This window comes from Eumetopias jubatus, unplaced genomic scaffold (assembly GCF_037043125.1).
Source record: "Eumetopias jubatus isolate StellerSeaLion01/CBP00866 unplaced genomic scaffold, mEumJub1_p1.0 scaffold_15, whole genome shotgun sequence".
Taxonomy (NCBI): Eukaryota; Metazoa; Chordata; class Mammalia; order Carnivora; family Otariidae; genus Eumetopias; species Eumetopias jubatus.
Window position 1 is genome coordinate 84,118,320 of NW_028274821.1, and position 17,710 is coordinate 84,136,029.

The 17,710-nt window shown below is 42.1% G+C and overlaps 1 protein-coding gene across 2 annotated transcripts in view; it reads right to left on the bottom strand.

Annotated features, from left to right (window-relative positions):
* Positions 1-17,202, bottom strand: part of DENND1A (DENN domain containing 1A) — a 496,855-nt gene extending 479,653 nt beyond the window's left edge. For both annotated transcript variants that reach the window (XM_028107675.2, XM_028107673.2), the window contains exon 1: positions 17,112-17,202. In XM_028107675.2, coding sequence (XP_027963476.2) covers positions 17,112-17,128 — 17 coding nt within the window. In that variant the 5' untranslated portion in view covers positions 17,129-17,202. The remainder of the gene's footprint in view (positions 1-17,111) is intronic.
* Between the last annotated feature and the right edge of the window lie 508 nt (positions 17,203-17,710).

Consider the following 17,710-nt stretch of genomic DNA (forward strand, 5'->3'; position numbering starts at 1 on the left):
TCCACCTTTTTCTCTGTCACTCAGGCTACACAGAGTCATCATCTGGTTGTGAAGACTTTCTAATCTTCTGATACCTACTTCTTAACAACTCTCACTGATAGCTGGACTCTTAAAAGACATTGTGATGCAAACCAAAAGGAAATATCCAAATATCAATCCTCATTACCTCTCTTCTATTACAATAGGTCCATTGGTCTACCCACCTTCAGTCATTGCGCCCTTAAATCCTGGTTACACTCACGGATCATACACACACACACTTTTAATAGGTAGGGAGAGCCACTTAATCTCTTGAATTACTTTTTTTTTAAATTACTTTTAAAATGAGTTATATTGGTTATAATAATTATACACAAAAAGTACAGTGAGAACAGAGACAAGAACAACTCTAATGGAGTATACTCGGAATTTTAGTTTCTTCTATAGGTTATTAGTTCAGAATCAGAGAGTATCAGGCAGTGAGGGAATAAATTTTTACCTCAGTAGCACAAATGCCTGCTAGTGACTAGGAATTCAACTGGAACAGTGAATATGAACCAGTTCTTCAGATACAAGTTCTGAGAAGGGGACCTGACAGCCACCTACAGCACAAAGAACAGTGCCCACGGTAACCCATTCACCCCGCTTATGGCAAACAAATCTAGATAGAGCTCACCTTGCTCAAGGGCATACAGAAAATAAAAGACCTTTTAAAAATACTGCAAATGGAGGAAAGGGAACATCATCTCTTAGAAGAATATATCTCTGAAAATGATTAAGAAATATGTTTCAGGAAACTGGTATCCTTAAATAGAACAGAAAAAAAAAACATGACTTTTACAAAACAGGAACAGAAAGCTACAAGAGGATAAGAAAGACAAGAAATAAGAGCCTTAAAAAAAAAAAAAAAAAGGATGGAAGAAAAAATAACTCCAAGGAGAATAAAAATACATGGCATTAGACACATTACCTACGGTATTGTTGCCAAAATGTTTAAACATGAACTTTAGCATGAGGAAACAATTAGACAAATTCTAAATGTGGGACATTCTATAAAACAACTGGTCTAGATGCTTTAAAAAGTCAGTATCAGGGGCGCCTGGGTGGCTCAGTCGTTAAGCGTCTGCCTTCAGCTCAGGTCATGATCCCAGGGTCCTGGGATCGAGCCCCGCATCGGGCTCCCTGCTCAGTGGGAAGCCTGTTTCTCCCTCTCCCACTCCCCCTGCTTGTGTTCCCTCTCTCACTGTGTTTCTCTCTGTCAAATAAATAAAATCTTTAAAAATAAAATAAATAAATAGTCAGTATCAGAGCCAAAATGCAGGGGGGGGGGGGGCAGAAGAACTGTTCCAGATAAAAGAGAACAAGAGACATGACAACTAAATGCAACATATCCCTAATTGGACCCAGGCTCAAAAACAAACAGCTATAAGGGACGTTACTGGAACAACTGGGAAAATTTAAATATGGATTGTTTATTAGATAATGTTGTATGAATGTGAAATTTCTTGATGGTGATAAAAGTATCATCATATATATAGAATATGGTTGTTCTTAGGAGATATGCACTAAAACACTAACAGATAAAAACATCATGATGGCCTTAATTTGACATGGGATTATTCAGCCAAAATAAGTAAAATAAATATGTGAATATAATGGGGTGAGGATGTAGGGAGGGGTTACCTACCCCTCATATTATAGGGAGACACAGACAAGCATTTCCCTATTCCCATTGCTTATGAGTAAAACAATTTTCCTAAATTCAATGTTCATCCAAAAAGCTGCAATCACTGATAACTTTTTATACTAAAAATCACACCACTTCTGTATTTTTTTTAAATACAATCCTCCTTCCTTTTTATGAGGCCAGCATGACCTTAACACCAAAATCTGACAAGAACATTACAAGAAAGGAGAATTACAGCCAAAATCTTCTATGAATATAGATGTGACCATAAAATAAGTATCAGGAAACTGAATTCAGCAATATGTATAAAAAGGATAATATATCATGACCAAATGGATTTATCCCAGGATGCAAAGTTAGTTTAACATTTGAAAATAAATGTCACTTACATTAACAAATGGGAAAAATCATATGATCATCTCAATAGATGTAGAAAAGGCATTTGATAAAATTCAACCTCCATTCATGACTAAAGCTGGCAACCCATAAATGCCAATTGATGCAGACCAAAAAAACCTCCAACAAAAGTCAGCCAAAGGGCCAGAAAAGGGACAGCCTGACAAGTCAAAAACTTAGGGGAAAAAAAAAACCACCAAAAGTCAGCCAAACACCACAGAAAAACCTGTGCGGTCTCACATCCACTCAAGCCAGCAAAGGACAAGCAGGGAAGAAACCAAATTTCTACCTTGGCCAGGCTGTAATGAAAGAAAGTCAAGTAGAGGGCTGGGACTTTCATCATCCCCAGCAGTAAGGAGGACCCCCTCGATGTGGTTTCAGTGGAGAATGTGGAGAACCCGGACTTCCACTCTCCTGTGGCAGTAACTGAAGCCATGGTGAGAGCAGCAAAAAGGGTACTGCTCTAGGGGCATCTGGGTGGCTCAGTCAGTTAGGCAGCTGAGTCTTGATTTCAACTCAGGTCATGATCTCAAGGTCCTGGATCAAGCCCCACATTGGGCTCTGTGCTCAGCAGGGAGTCTGCTTGAAGATTCCCTCTCTCCCTCTCCCTCTGCCCCTCCCCTCCACTTACGTGTGTGCACGCATGCACTCTAAAATAAATAAATTAAAAAAAAAAAAAAAAGGCACGACTCTACCCAGCCAGAAAGGTATCAGTGGAGGCCTCTTCAGAGAATCAGAACTCCCACCCACCACCTAGTAAAAGAGAATTTCCCACCCTGGTATTAAGGAAGCCTGAACAGGGAACCTACACATATACCCCAATTGGCAGTAAGAGGGCAAAGTATTCCCTTCCTCTTCTGAAGCAGTGTCAGAGGAAGCCAGCTAAAGACAGTAAGAAACTTTCTTCAAAGTTCTGGGGGCAATTTTTTTTAGCCTAGAACTCTAGCACCATACAAATTATCAATCAGGTGTGTGAAAGTAGACATTTTTCAGACATACAAAAACTCAAATGCACCCTTTCTGCAAGTCCACTGCTGTGGTTGTCTCCTCTAAGAACCAACCTGAATATGTACTCTGGCAAATGAAACAAAATAACACATGGGCCAGGAAATAATGAAATAGGAGCATGGTGAAGGGACATTCCAGGATTACAACACTGTAGCTAACTTTGCACAGATCAGAACAGAAAGGTAGGAAGAAGCCCTCAAGAAGAAAAAAAGCCTTAAGACTGCAAGTATGAGTTTAAGTTTGGAAAAAAATTAAAGATATGATAAAGTGAACAATCCAAGAGGGGAATACGGATTAGAAATTCAGGGAGAAGGGGAAAATGAGACTATTTTTAAAAATCAAAATCCAGACATAGCTCTTTCTTTTCCAGTCTCAAGCACTTTCTGAACTGCAGGCAGCAATGCAGACAAGGCCAAGTCCAAGAACCACACCACACATAATCAGTTCCAGAATGGCATAGAATGGTATCAGTAAGCCCTAATCATAAAGATAGGTTAAGGAGGTAGAATCTAAATTCCTAAGAACTTTAAACTTTGTCAAGAAACACAAGAAGGATCTAAAGAAAATGCAGACCAGTAAAATAAATTAAGACCATCGAGGCCTTTGTCAAATTCAAGGTCCTGAAAGGCATCAGTCTCAAGTTTGAGAGACATGCCCCCCCCCCTTTTTTTTTGAGAGACATGCTTATTACAACACTGCCAGGGCACCAGGCTCTGCTGGTCTGAGGCTACCAACAAGGTCAAAGTCAAAGCCAAGGCTCATGCTCCCAAAAGTGCCCCAGCCCCCACAAAGGCTGCAAAGTAGAGGCTTCTGTCTGCCTACATGACGATGGAAGGACTCTTGTGACACCCTGGGCTGCTATCTATACAGGGTGAGTGTCCCCCTGTATTTTTGTGCAAATAAATGCAAAACTAATCTATATATTAGCATATAGAGTATAACTTTAAATTCTGGATGGATTATAAGAAAAAAAGTTTATAGCCTGGTGATGGGTATTGAGGAGGGCACATTCTGCATGGAGCACTGGGTGTTATAAACAAACAATGAATCATGGAACACTACACCAAAACAAATTATGTAATATATGGTGATTAACATAATAAAAAATTAAAAAAAAACAAAAAAACAAAACAAAAACAAAAACAAAAAAAAGAAAAAAAGTTTATATGACCCCAATGTTAAGAACGTCCTCCTTCAAATGGGATGGCAATGCACCAAAAAGAAAAGGTTATTCCAGTACCCTACCTGGCCTACGTTGAATAGTATTTAAATACTCATAACAACATTTAATTTTTAGACTTAACCAAAGGATAAATAAAAGACTTGGTTCTGACCATGGATCAGAACTAAAATAACCACATAAAAGTAAAAGTACAGCCTAGAGAAACTAGAAACAACAGGTATCCTTCCTTTAGAGAGTGGAGAAATATGAGAAAGACACAGTTGAAAGTTAATGGAATAAAAAGGGTTAAGTAACAAAGTCAAAATAAAACCAGTATAGGAATTAGAAATAATAGGGGTGCCTGGGTGGCTCAGTTAAGCGTCTGCCTTCGGCTCAGGTCATGATCCCAGGGTCCTGGGATGGAGCCCCGAATCAGGCTCCCTGCTCAGTGGGGAGCCAGCCTCTCCCTCACCCTCTGCCCCCCCTCCCTGCTTGTGTTCTCTCTCTCAAATAAATCTTTCTTAAAAAATAGAAATAATATAAATATATAAAACCCTGGAAGAGGAAAAGAGAATTCCTATAAAGGTACTCATCACCTTTCACTTCATGGAGTCAACAAATACTGCCTAAGGTTAAATTAAGTGACATTTACCTAGGGGTTATGGGTTAACCATCAGAAGAACTAGAAGTAAAACTGTTAATACAGGTTCTGGGGGGATAGAGTACAGAATCAATGCTCTCCACCATGAGCACTTACAAACTATTTTACCATGTGCATTATAACTTGGATTAAAATAATTTTTAAAGTTTGACAAACACATTCCATTGGTGAAGCTGTAAGGTAAACAGGCACTCTCACATGTGGCACAACCCCTGTGGAGGGGAATCGGACACTATTTAACAAAATTACATATAAATTTACTCTCTCACCCAGCAATTCCACTTCTAAAAATCTATCCCAATGGTATAATGGTAAAAATACAGAAAGGCACATGCATAAGAATATTCATTACAGCACCATTTGTAATAACAACACTGGAAGCAATCTAAGTGGCCATTAGTATAAGATTGGCTGAATAACCCATAATCCATCCATCCAATGGAGTACTATGCCGTCCTTATAGAGAAATGAGGATGATCCCTAGATGCTGCTAGAAGTGACCTCTTTAGACGGTATAAAATGAGAAAAGGGAAGGAGAGAAAAGTGCATTGAGAATGCTACCATTTACCTGAGGGGCTGGTAGTAGAAAATGTGAATATATATACGTATTTACCTTTATTTTTTTTAATGAAATGACAAATGCACATTTAAAAAAATTACCTACGGAGGAGGAAAGGAACAGAGTAATGAGAGAGGGATAGAAGTTAAACTTCTCTGAATATACCTCTTTTGCATATTATATACATCTTTTGTAGACTGTAGATTTGGCTTTGAAACCATATAAATATTTTATGTGACTACAAAACAAAATTATTTTTAAAATGTAATCCCAAAAGATTAAAAGGAAAAAAAAAACCCTATTATTGAGCTGGTGACACAACCACAGGGAAAAAAAAACCTATTTCTAACGGTTTTAAAACAGTAACTTGACTAGACCTTCCTAGTGGGATATAATCTAAAAACAAAACAAAAAAAAACACAAAACCGACCTGTTTTCAGTAATCCTATTGTTGGTATTGCTGCTGAGCTGTGTGGGTGTTGTGGGATAAAGCACAAGTACTTATGCTGGTGTCACTGGAAATCAGCACTTTTGGTTATGAGCGATAGGAGATTCAGATACAAGGGTGATGAGGTTAAATAAAAATGCCATAATCTTTTTTTTTTAAAGGACCAAAATTTTATATGAAGAAACAACAAAGTTTGAGAGATTAACTTAAAAGTAAAAAAGTAAATCTTGTCAAGATCCTTTGTAAAACTTTCTTCGTCGGTGGTTAATTATTTTAATACCAACATGCTTTGTGTTACTTTGCATTTGATTCCAGCAGTTGCGGTTCTCAAAAATGCTATAATCTTGAATTGGAAATATCAATATGAACAGTTTAACACACACACACACGCTATTATCTTGAATTGGAAATATCAATATGAACAGTTTAACACATACACACACACACACACACACACTTAACTTCCTAGTGCTGACCTAGAATAACGGCTGACCTAAGAGCAAAAAAACGAAACAAAGAGAGTCCCAAAACCCAAACTATAATCTCTAATACCATTTCCCACCAAAAGGAAGCAAGACTCCTTAGAGAAACAGGGGAATACAGGTCTGGAGCAGGAAAAATAGAAGATAATAAAATAGAAGATAAGCTCAGAACATCTGTCCTACCAAAAGGCAGGGGAGCTATTAAAAGCTACCTGGATCCTGTCAAGGATTCTAGAAGCTAACATGAAGAAGCTGTCACTAAACAAAGATAGGACAAATTAAACATCAGTGAGAACTACAGTAACTCAAATATAGTAAACAGGTTTAAATCTATGTGTTTAAGTGACACTTGGTGGGAAAAAAAAAACAGTCACCTTTGGAACACCAGCAAACTCAGTTTGAAAATAATTATCCCACTTTCCCTAGATGAACTGTACCTCAGGGCAACCAAACAGAGGATAGGGGGAAGTTTTTCTATATAGAAGTATTATAGCTAATATGAAGAAATGATAGATGCAAAAAAATCACCATTTTACAGCCCCTAATAAATTAACAGACCAAAAAGAGAGATAATCAGACATAATGTGCCTCCTTTCCCCCCCCTCCCTCCCTCCCTCCCTCCGCAAGATCTTATTTGGTTATCTGACGGAGAGAAGCAGGGGGAGAGGGACCACGAGCAGGGGAAGCGGGGGAGGGAGAGGCAGGCAGCCCGGGGCGGGGCTCGATCCCGGGACCCCGGGATCACGACCTGAGCCGAAGGCAGACGCTTAACCCGCTGAGCCACCCGAGCGCCCCCATAACGTGCCTCCTGATGGAAATACCGGTCACCACATTTTAAGTGTTCTTGCCAAGGAAATGAGCTTGAATCGGATCAAGTATAACTAAACCGAACTACCAATTTGTAGGAAATAAAGGGGTGAGGACACATGAAACAGGATGCAACGTAAACTACAGAGAACAACACGCATCTTCAATAAATACACTGCAAAGGGGAAAAAAGACAAGATACTTATCAACCAACTGCAAAGTATGACCTTACTCGATTTAAACAAATCAACACTAAAAATACATATAACTAGAAAACTTTGAACACCGACTAGACACTTGATGATACAAAGGAATTTTTTTTTGATGTCATTGTTGTGTTTTTTAAAAAGAAGGTCTATCTTTTAGAGACACATATGGAAATATTTAAGAATAAGATAGGACAGGGACTCCTGGGTGGTGTAGTCAGTTGAGCAACCGACTCGGTTTCAGCTCAGGACATGATCTCAGGGTCACGTGATGGAGCCCCACGTCGGGCTCTGCAATGTTTAAGATTCTCCCTCTCCCTCTCTCTAAAAACAAAACAAACAAACAAACAAAACAATGAGATAGGACAGTCGGGATTCGCTTCAAAATAATCCAGGTCTGGAGGACAGGAGGAGTTATAGTCAGTTATCTATAAATGGAACTAAATAAGCCATACATTAATAAGTGTTTTAACAGTAATGGCCATTTGAGGGTTCACTGTACTATTCTCTCTGCTTCTGTAGATGTTTAAAATTTCCCTTAAAAAAGTTTTAAGAACAAGAATTTTAAGCACCCAGGGAAAAAGAAAGTTAGATTAAAAAGACTAGAAGTGGGGATGCCTGGGTGGCTCAGTCAGTTGAGTGTCCGACTCTTGGTTTCAGCCCAGGTCATGATCTCAGGGTTGTGGGATCAAGCCCCACATCGGGCTCTGTGCTCAGTGTGGGAGTCAGCTTCAGATTCCCTCTCCCTCTCTCATTCTCTCTCTCAAATAAATAAAATCTTTAAAAAAAAGAAAAAAAGAAAAGAGACCAGAAGTGAACAGTACTATCAGCTAAACAAAGATAAATATAAATGGTATAAATCTTATGTAGAACTGAATAAAATTTTCAAATATTGTTTGAGAGAGGCAACAAATGTTAAATATTATTGTTCTAATGATTCACATGCTCATCTTATCTAAGTGGACTTTAAGCTTCTTTTCTCCCAACCAGCAAAAGGAATAGTGCTTTGCATATATGAGGATCACAGTCCTGCAAAGAAATTCATAAATTATACAACACATCATTCCTAACATACTCACAGAGAGGAAGCAAATACTTTCTCTATGGCTTTAAAAAAAAAAAAACCTATAAAATGGAACACTTGCTGTGACGTTAACTCCAGGGGGTTCAGACAAGTGTACCCATCCTCTCCTAGCAATATTAACGATAGCTGCCATTTACTCAACAATCATTTCTCTGCCGAAGGTGAGATATAAGATCGCTTCTAATCCTCACAACAATCCTACAGGTGAATTTATTAGCTTCCTTCTACAAATAAAAAAAAAAGGAAACTGAGGCTGAGAAACTTGGGACTCAGATGGGGACTGCGTGTGTCACTGACTATAACTTAGACGGGGACTCTGAGGCCCACATCCCCCAGCTCCTCTCACACCCTGCAGCACAAGAACTGTTTGCTTGGAGTCAACCAGCATCTTTCTCTTGATTGGTTTCCTTCCTCCTATTTATTCAAACAGACTAGGTGAGATCAGTGAAACATCCCTGAAACCTTTCCTGTGGCTCGAGTGGGTTAGAAAGTTTATTTTTTCCCTCTCTAAATCGAACATGGACGGATTTCCCTTCAGCAACTTGGCTCAGCCCACTTTAAGTCTTCCTCATGGAATGAAGTATACACATTCACTATGGAGCCCTTAAAGATCTCCTCCTTTCTCACTGCAGACTACAACGCCTTCTCCCAATTAGAACTTTCCACTTTCCCTCAGAAAAGCAAACACATTACATAACTGGCCCTCACCTTCCAAACACTCATTTATAATGTAACTTCGCTAACCTCGACAAGTCATCTTTGATTCTTCTCTTGCCTCTTACATGTAACTTGTCACCAAGTCCTGTCAATTCTACCTAAAATCTCTCTTAAATCTATCCCTTTTCTTTCAACAACCAAAACCTCACTTCAGGCCTGGATCTTCTACAGCATAAACACAGTTCCATAAACCAGTGGTCTCCAGTTTTTTTCCATGCACTCCTTCCTTTCAAAAAATTTGAACATACATCTGATAGTGCTCGCTTTGGCAGCACATATACTGAACATACATCTGATACACATATATTTCTAAATTATGAGGATGTCTTACTATACTAATATGTACATTCAAGACCACAAAAACAGATATTTTGAAGACTGATATAAGAATATAAGTTCTAACATTTTTTACACACCCCAGTGGATCATCTTGTACAGACCAGAGATATCACAGTTCTATACTGCTGCTGCTGGAGTAATCTTCCTAAAAACCCAAATCTGATCATGTTACATTCCCAGCTCAACTCTTTCAGTGGCATCATGTTCCAGTGGCTAAGCTTACTTTTTAAACTCCATCTCCTCTAGCCCTTATTCACATGTCCTGTATTTTTTTTTAAAGATTTTTATTTATTTATTGAGAGAGAGAATGGTAGAAAGAGAGCATGAGAAGGAGGAAGGTCAGAGGGAGAAGCAGACTCCCTGCCGAGCAGGGAGCCTGATGCGGGACTCGATCCCGGGACTCCAGGATCATGACCTGAGCCGAAGGCAGTCGCTTAACCAACTGAGCCACCCAGGCACCCACATGTTCTGTATTTCTGCCATTACTTTTACATAGTTCCCTCTGCCTACAAAGTCTTTATCTTTGACAGCCACAGATTTATACATTAACAGTATCTCTAAGAAAAAAATACATTCTAAATACCATAACCAATTTACAAATGAACTTTGGCAATACAACCTAGCTTTTCTACAGGAAGTCAAATATTTTGAACATCTTATGTTACTTCCTTTATATGGCTCCTTTTCAAGTCCTAAATACTTGGAGAGAATGGGTATGGATTCCAATAAAAGTCAAAAAGACCAACTTTGCTTTTGTTTTCTTTGGTTTATTTTTCTTCCTTGTTTATCTTTCCATTTCCCAACAAAATCCTTTTAAGCAAAAAGGATGTTGTAAATCCAGAGATGAGTTCCCTCTAGGGCCAGGAAAAAGGCTGAACCTTTGCAACCCACAATGAGAATTCCAGCTAGGGGCTTACACACAGATGTAACAGCCTGAGACACATTTTTCTACGACAACACTCCAGGTTTTACCTTCCCTGTTTCAACTTCCTAGGTGCTGGGCAAAGCCCTCCACGACTGCAATGGCTAGGATTAGAATGATGGAGTTGCACCAATACACTGTCCAGAAAAGTCATGAAAATTCAAGTGACTGACTTTGGGCACTAATAATGGGGAGCTCAGTCTCCAACAAAACTCTCATTCCACCACCCCAAGTCTTTGTATGGTCTTCCATGGGGACTGGCAGGGAAGCACTGTGTGGTGAGAGGAAAGAGAAGAGGTAGTAGTTGGGGGGCTAGGGGGGGAAGCCCTGGATGAAGGACATCACATTTCAACTTCTGGTCTCAGCCCACAGTAGGGAGACAAGTCAGCTCTGCTACACAACAGGCCTCACAAAAGAAGCAAGTCTGTGGTGCATTTTGGTAATGGGATCCTAGAATGAGTCCAAAAACAAGACTGAAGCAGAGCTACCCTCAGAAGCCAGAGCTACCCTCACAAAAGAAGCAAGTCTGTGGTGCATTTTGGTAATGGGATCCTAGAATGAGTCCAAAAACAAGACTGAAGCAGAGCTACCCTCAGAAGCCAAAGCTGCTTCTCTGTACCAGAAAACAATGAGAAGGGGTTATTCCACTCCCAAGTCATAAAACTTCCACTGTTCTCCCTCTGGGAATGCCTCCTCCCTTAATCAAGTCTCACCTTTCTTTCAGTTCAAGTTTCAACCTCTTCTGAGAAACCTCTCTGTCTACTCTGATCTTTTGTTTTCTACATGACTCATTTGGGCCAAATCAAAACCACAATGAGATACCACTTTACACAAAGTGGTACAATTGCTTTGGAAAATAGTTTAACGGTTTCTTAAACAGAATTACCATATGATCCAGCAATTCCACTCCTAGGTATATACCCAAGAGAAACGGAAAACATATGTCCACACAAAATGTTCACAGCAACATTATTCATAACAGTGAAAAAGTGGAAACAACCCAAATACCTAACAACTGATGAACAGATGAATAAAGTGTGGTTTATCTATACATGAAATATTATTCAGCAATTAAGAAGTAATGAAATATTTATATGCTATAACATGAATAAACTTTGGGACCATAATGTTAAGTGAAAGACAAAGGATTATATATTGTATGATTTCATCTATGTGAAATGTCTAGAATACATTTACAGCAAATATAAGTAGATTAGTGATTGCTCAGGGCTGAGAGGGTTTGGGGGGAACGGGAAGTGAATGCTAATGGGCACAAGGTTACTTTCTGGGGTGATGAAATGTTCTTTAAATTGCATAGTAGTGATTGATCACACTTCTCTGAGCATGCTAAAAATCATTTGTACATTTTAAAAAATAAATTTTATAGTGTGTTAATTACATCTTAAGTTGTCTTCTGACTGCCATGGCCTACAAGGCCCTCTTCAGCCCCCAGGCTGTATCTCTGACCTTACCTCAAGGCTGTCTCATCAGTCACTACCCAAACCTCTGGCCTTCTAGCAGTTCCTGAAATGCATCTAGGGTTTTCTTGCCTCGAGGCCTTTGTATACGCTCAACTCCACCTGGGATGAAAAGTCTTGCCCAGTGCCTTTACAGGACTAATGATTTCTCATGCTTGAAGTCTCAGCTCACATGTCAGCTCTACAGTAAACCCACCCTCACTGCTCTAAAAAGGACAGCCACCCCCTGCATTCTCCCTCAGCATCTCGTTTCCTTTCCAGCACATCCACATGGCTTTATGGGAATTGATCTGTTATTTTTAACCTGTTGGGTCCACCAGACTCTAAGTTCCATGAGAGTAGGAATAAATATGTATTATTCAGCATAATTCTCAAAATCTAACAATTCCTGGCATGTGCCTAAAAATGGTAATTTTTTTATTTCCCTAATATGCCACGTCTTCACAGATACCGCTGCTCCCTCTACTGAGACTACCACCACCATCATCCCCGCTCCCCTCTGCTACCACTCTTGCCCTTTGCACACCTTTACTCATCTCTCCTGTCTCAGCTAAAACACCTTCGTGATGAAGGCTGCTTTCCTTCCTTGAGCTGTCCTGAGAAAAGTCTCTCCATTTCCTTACCTAGTCGGGACTAGCTCCATCTCGACCATAGCACTGACCAGAGTGTATCATACTGGGGCTTTTTTGGTGGGGAGGGAGCCTGAAGGGAGTTTGTTTTGTTTTGCATTTGTCTCACTACCTTGGAAAACCTTAAAATGAATTAAAACCTTTTGATTTTTGTGTCCCTAGCACTTAGCCCACTACCAGGCACATGATACAGTACTACTAATCAAGACAATACCAATAATGACTAACATTTTGAGTGCTCAATATGTGCTTCACACCCTTAGTTCTATAGTGAATGAGTGAATGAATAAATGGATACCCTTCTTGGTCACAAACCTCGAAGAGGTCACAGTCTGACAGGGACAGAAGACAGGTATGCTGGCTAATGCAGAATAAATACCACCACAGGGCCAAATGAGCTGCCCTGTCCTGTCCCTACGCCTTCAAATCTTAGAGTATGCTTTTCTCTGCATCCATAAATGTCAAGTTTCCTCAAACTCACTTGGACTACTTCCTTCGATTACTTGCAATCCACTTCCTGCCCTTGGTGCCTGGAAACAATTTCTAGGATGTCACCACAAGCAATATTAAACTGCCACACAGTTTCCTGCTGTATGTCTACATTATCAGTTAAATTGCTTCATATTAACCACATTCTAGTCCACTGGGATCACTCAAATACTAAATAAGATTTAAACCTACCTGTCAAAGATTGCCAGTTTCCACTGCTCCTTTTATCCCTCTAGATAAAGGTCTGCTCAGATTTAAAGTTCAGGAGCTTTCCAGGGTGCTACCTGCATACTGGTGACCTTTTCTTTCCCTGGCCAAGTAGATGTTTGGTTTGAAGCTAGACAATGTTCATTTAGATAAACATGAATTAAAAAAAAAACACTCTTTAGAAAAAAAGTAATTCTCTGCATAGACCAGGGCAATTAACTTAAAAACATAAAAACTCTTTATCCTCAAGAGTTCAGGTAGCAAATTGTTCTTTTAACTCTATGTACACTCACCTTGGAGCCTTAGTCAGGATCTTAATTCAGATCCTACCATAAATCATTAATCCTACCTTAAATCAGTCCATAAATTCTTCCTAACAACTTTGTATGTCAGGTACCAGGTCTGACAAAGGGAACTCAAGGACAAATAAGACAGTTCTGCTCTCAAGAAGTTTATCTCCCGTTTAATATGGAAGACAGTCAAGGCACTGAATTTGGTGCTAGAACAGTGTTAAACATAAGGGGCCACAGACACTCATGAGGGGCACCTGGCCTGGGCTGGCGAGGAGTGCACAGATAAAGGGCACCTGCTTGGGGCGCCTGGGTGGCTCAGTCGGTTAAGCGACTGCCTTCGGCTCAGGTCATGATCCTGGAGTCCCGGGATCGAGTCCCACATCAGGCTCCCCGCTCAGCAGGGAGTCTGCCTCTCCCTCTGACCCTCTTCCCTCTCGTGCTCTCTCTCATTCTCTCTCTCAAATAAATAAATAAAATCTTTAAAAAAATAAAAATAAAAAAAGGGCACCTGCTTTACAGTGAAAAGAAGATGCACAGATGAGGGGCACCCGGCCTAGGCTGGTGGCGGGGGTGGTTGCATAGATGAGGGCAGCTGGCCGAGGCTGGGGAGGGGGCTGAGGGTGCAGAATTAGCATCAGGGCAGGCTTCCTGGGGACAGCATCTAATCTTAGGCAAAAACTCCCATTCTCTCACATGAAAAATGTTAGTAGTGCCTACATCATTGGACAGTTGTAGGGATTTGGTGAAATGGTTCACATAAAGCAATACCATCATGCCTGACACAGAGACTGCTCAACCAGCCTTAGCTTGAACTGTGATCAAGCACTAAATCTCAACACCTGTGCCTAGCAACGCACCTGCTTTATTACTAATCATACAACAGACACCAGCTGTACAATTACACAGTATTGTTTTAATCAACTTTTATTTTTTAATAAGAGAATGTTAAGTCCTGCTCTTCACATCAACAGTCTAATTCCTTGATCAAAACTTTCTTCATTTCTTAAAACATACCATTTCTGACACTTCTGGCATAAAATATACGGGTTTTCTTAGTTTGATAGAGAAGGTATAAAAGAGAAAAACTGAATTTTTAATACAGGGCCAGCAATCATGTTGATACAGCATTTATTGCTCATTATGACTCTGCAACATATAGTCTTCCCCATTATACCCTTAGGGAAACTGAGGGTGAAAGAGGTAGTTTGTGTGAAGTTCCATAGTCAGTAGACAAAAGAGCTGGAATCTGAACCAGATCTGATTCCACGTCATCAGCCTGACTGGGCCACACAGCATCAGAGATAAGAGGAAACACTGGCAGCCACAGTGCTCTCCTGTTGAGGGGCCCCGGAGTGCTGTGTTCCACCCCCACCCCAACGCGCACACACACACACGCACACGACTGTCCCTACACAACAGAGCCTGCACACTTAGATTTCAGCTCAGGCAGCTCAATACCTTGAGCTAATTCTGTTCTTTCCTGTCAGGGTAAAACAGTGACCAAAGCTCTATTTCCTCCAAAGACTAGGGCAGCATCTATATAGACGGTCCCTAACCACCTGTCCATCCCCATATCTAGCTGCAGACAGAAGTTGCTTAGTCAATAGTCACCATAAATCACAACTATTTTTCATAACTTCTCTTCATATTCTCTTTGTCTTACCGCAAATAAAGCAACAGATTTCCCAAGCCTAAGCTTTTATCTCAGTCTAGTTTCAAGATCAAAAAAAGCTATTCTTTAGGCTAATTTCACACCTTAGTATGTTCCTTCACCCAAGTGCTCAGCTATAACAGTAATGGGTTCCACAAAACACACTTGAGAAATGTATGTTAACCTGCAACCTTCAAGAGCAATACAGAGACCTGATGTCTAGTCATCTGACCTTCCACTGGCTGGCTTTTCATGCTGGTTCTGACACTGACAGCTTCATATCAGGCAAGTTTCTGAACTTCTTTATAACAAAGGTAAGCATCCTCACAAGCATACTCTGCGACTGTAAGGTGGCTTTTGGAAAGTGTTTCTAAGTGCTATTGAAATTCAAGTTTACAACTCTTTCTTGCAAACAAGAGCTAAACTTGGAGTACCTCCTTAATCCCAATGCTTTACAAACTACGTCTTTTTACCTCCCAAGCCTCTTAAACTGTTGTTTGGAGCACACTTCTTTCTCCCCTTGTTTCCACAAAATCAAGAATGAACAGTGTGCTCATCCGACTGTTCCATTTTCATCATCATAAGCAAACTTTTCTAGCTTCATTCAGCGGATGTCTCAGGGCTGCTGCAGCACATGAGACACTTAGTGAATGGGAAGCCTAAGCGGACTACAAGGATGGGCAAGGGTCACGCTGCATGGACATCGACTGGACATGAGAGACAACATCCGAATAATTATTAGAGTTCGTCCTCAAGGCCCTTCCCCTTTCAAACTTCCCAAGCATTATTCTCAAAGTGCTGAAATAAACACATTCCACAGACTTTCTTGTAAGCAGGTTTAAAGTGTCCTATGGTGCTCTTGCTGTTGTTGTTTGAACTTTACATTAAAAAGCTTTGTCACGAGAAAAAAAATAATAAAGTGTCCTATGAAAGCCGTTTAGGGAAAAGCCTATGCTGTCAACTTTATTTAAGTGCCCTTAACAATTCTATTACTCATAGAGAAAAGTGAACATTTGTTAGTGATTAGAGATAAGGCATCTCATGTTCTGGAGCTGAGGAAGGGAGAGGCCGAAAAAGGACCTGACGGGGAGGGGAGATAGAGTCTAAAGCAACACACCCAAATTGGACTGCATAAAAGTTGCACTTTCCAAAGTCAACTTCTAGGTCTAGAAGCAAGGCAACAATGTTTCAATGGGTTCTGAAGTTTGATGTATCAACAATATCCCCAGAAAACTAATCCCCCACTGAGGACCCCCAGGTGAATGAATGAGGGAATTTGCCAGATTGGATTACAAAGCCTTTCCAACCACTATCAAGATCAGGTGCTCAATTACGACACAGAGGCATCTCTCCTCATAGCCTTTGGCCCTTGCTGTGTGGAGACTTTCACAGATAAGAGGTAGAAGAGGAAAGGGAAAAAGGGCCTTCCTCCTCAGGCCATCCAGACCTTAAATCCATGAGTGGCCCCACCGAGGACCTCGGGCGACTTTATGTGGGGACCGCAGGCCGTAAGCAGACCTCTCAGGACCTGCCCAACTCTCAGGGGCGCCCCAAACACACCCATTTGGGGAGTTGCTTCCGGAGATTTCTCGCCCTCCCCCCAACAGTTGTATGAGCATTTTCAGAGGTTCTATTACCCCCGGGAGGGGGGCCACCTTGTAATCTCTGTGACTCCCGCCCTCAGGTAAGGAGGGGACACCTGACCACTGGAGCCCTTCCACCCCGCGCGCACCCCGCCCCCGCGCCTCCCTGGATCGCCATGGCAACCGTCCCCCTCCCCGCGTGACGCCGGCACGCGGGGCGCCCCTCAGGCCCCGGCAACAAGTCCCCCGCGCCGCCCGCGGCCTGCAGCCCTCTCCCGGCCTCGCCGCCCCGCGCCCGGCCCGGCTCCGCCCGGCCGCACTCACTTGATCCTGGAGCCCATGGTCCCCGGGCCTCCTCATGGGCCCGCGGGCCCCGCTCGGCGCTGCGCTGCCCGCCCGCCCGCGGCCGACCGGCCTCCCTCCGGCGCTCTCCCCGCCCCTTCCTCCCTTCCCTCAGGCTGGGCCCGCCCGCTCGAAGCTCGCTCCCTCGTCGCCGCCGCCGCCGCCTCCCCGGGTTAATGTACTCGCTCCAGCCCGGCGAACGCCATGGTCGCCGGCGCGCGTACCCGGCGCGCACCGCCCCCTCCGCCTCTCACACCGCCGCCTCCTCCTGCCCGCGCCGCCGCCGCCACCCGCGGGGCCTGCCGGGAAGTGTAGTCCGCTCGCTGGAGGCGGGGCCGCCTGAAGGCGGCGGAGGGCGGGAGCCGCTCATCAGCCCTCGGGACTCGCGGAGCTGGGCGCGCCGTTTCCCCGAGGCCCCGCGAAGACTTCCATCCATCGTGCTCCCATTGAAACCTCCACCTACAGAGGGTGGTGAATATACCCTCATCCTATAGAGGCCCCCGAGCTCACCTGAAGAAACCTTCACCCATTCCAACATTATGAGCCCTCCCGCCTAGTAGTTTTGGCGTTGAGATAATGTC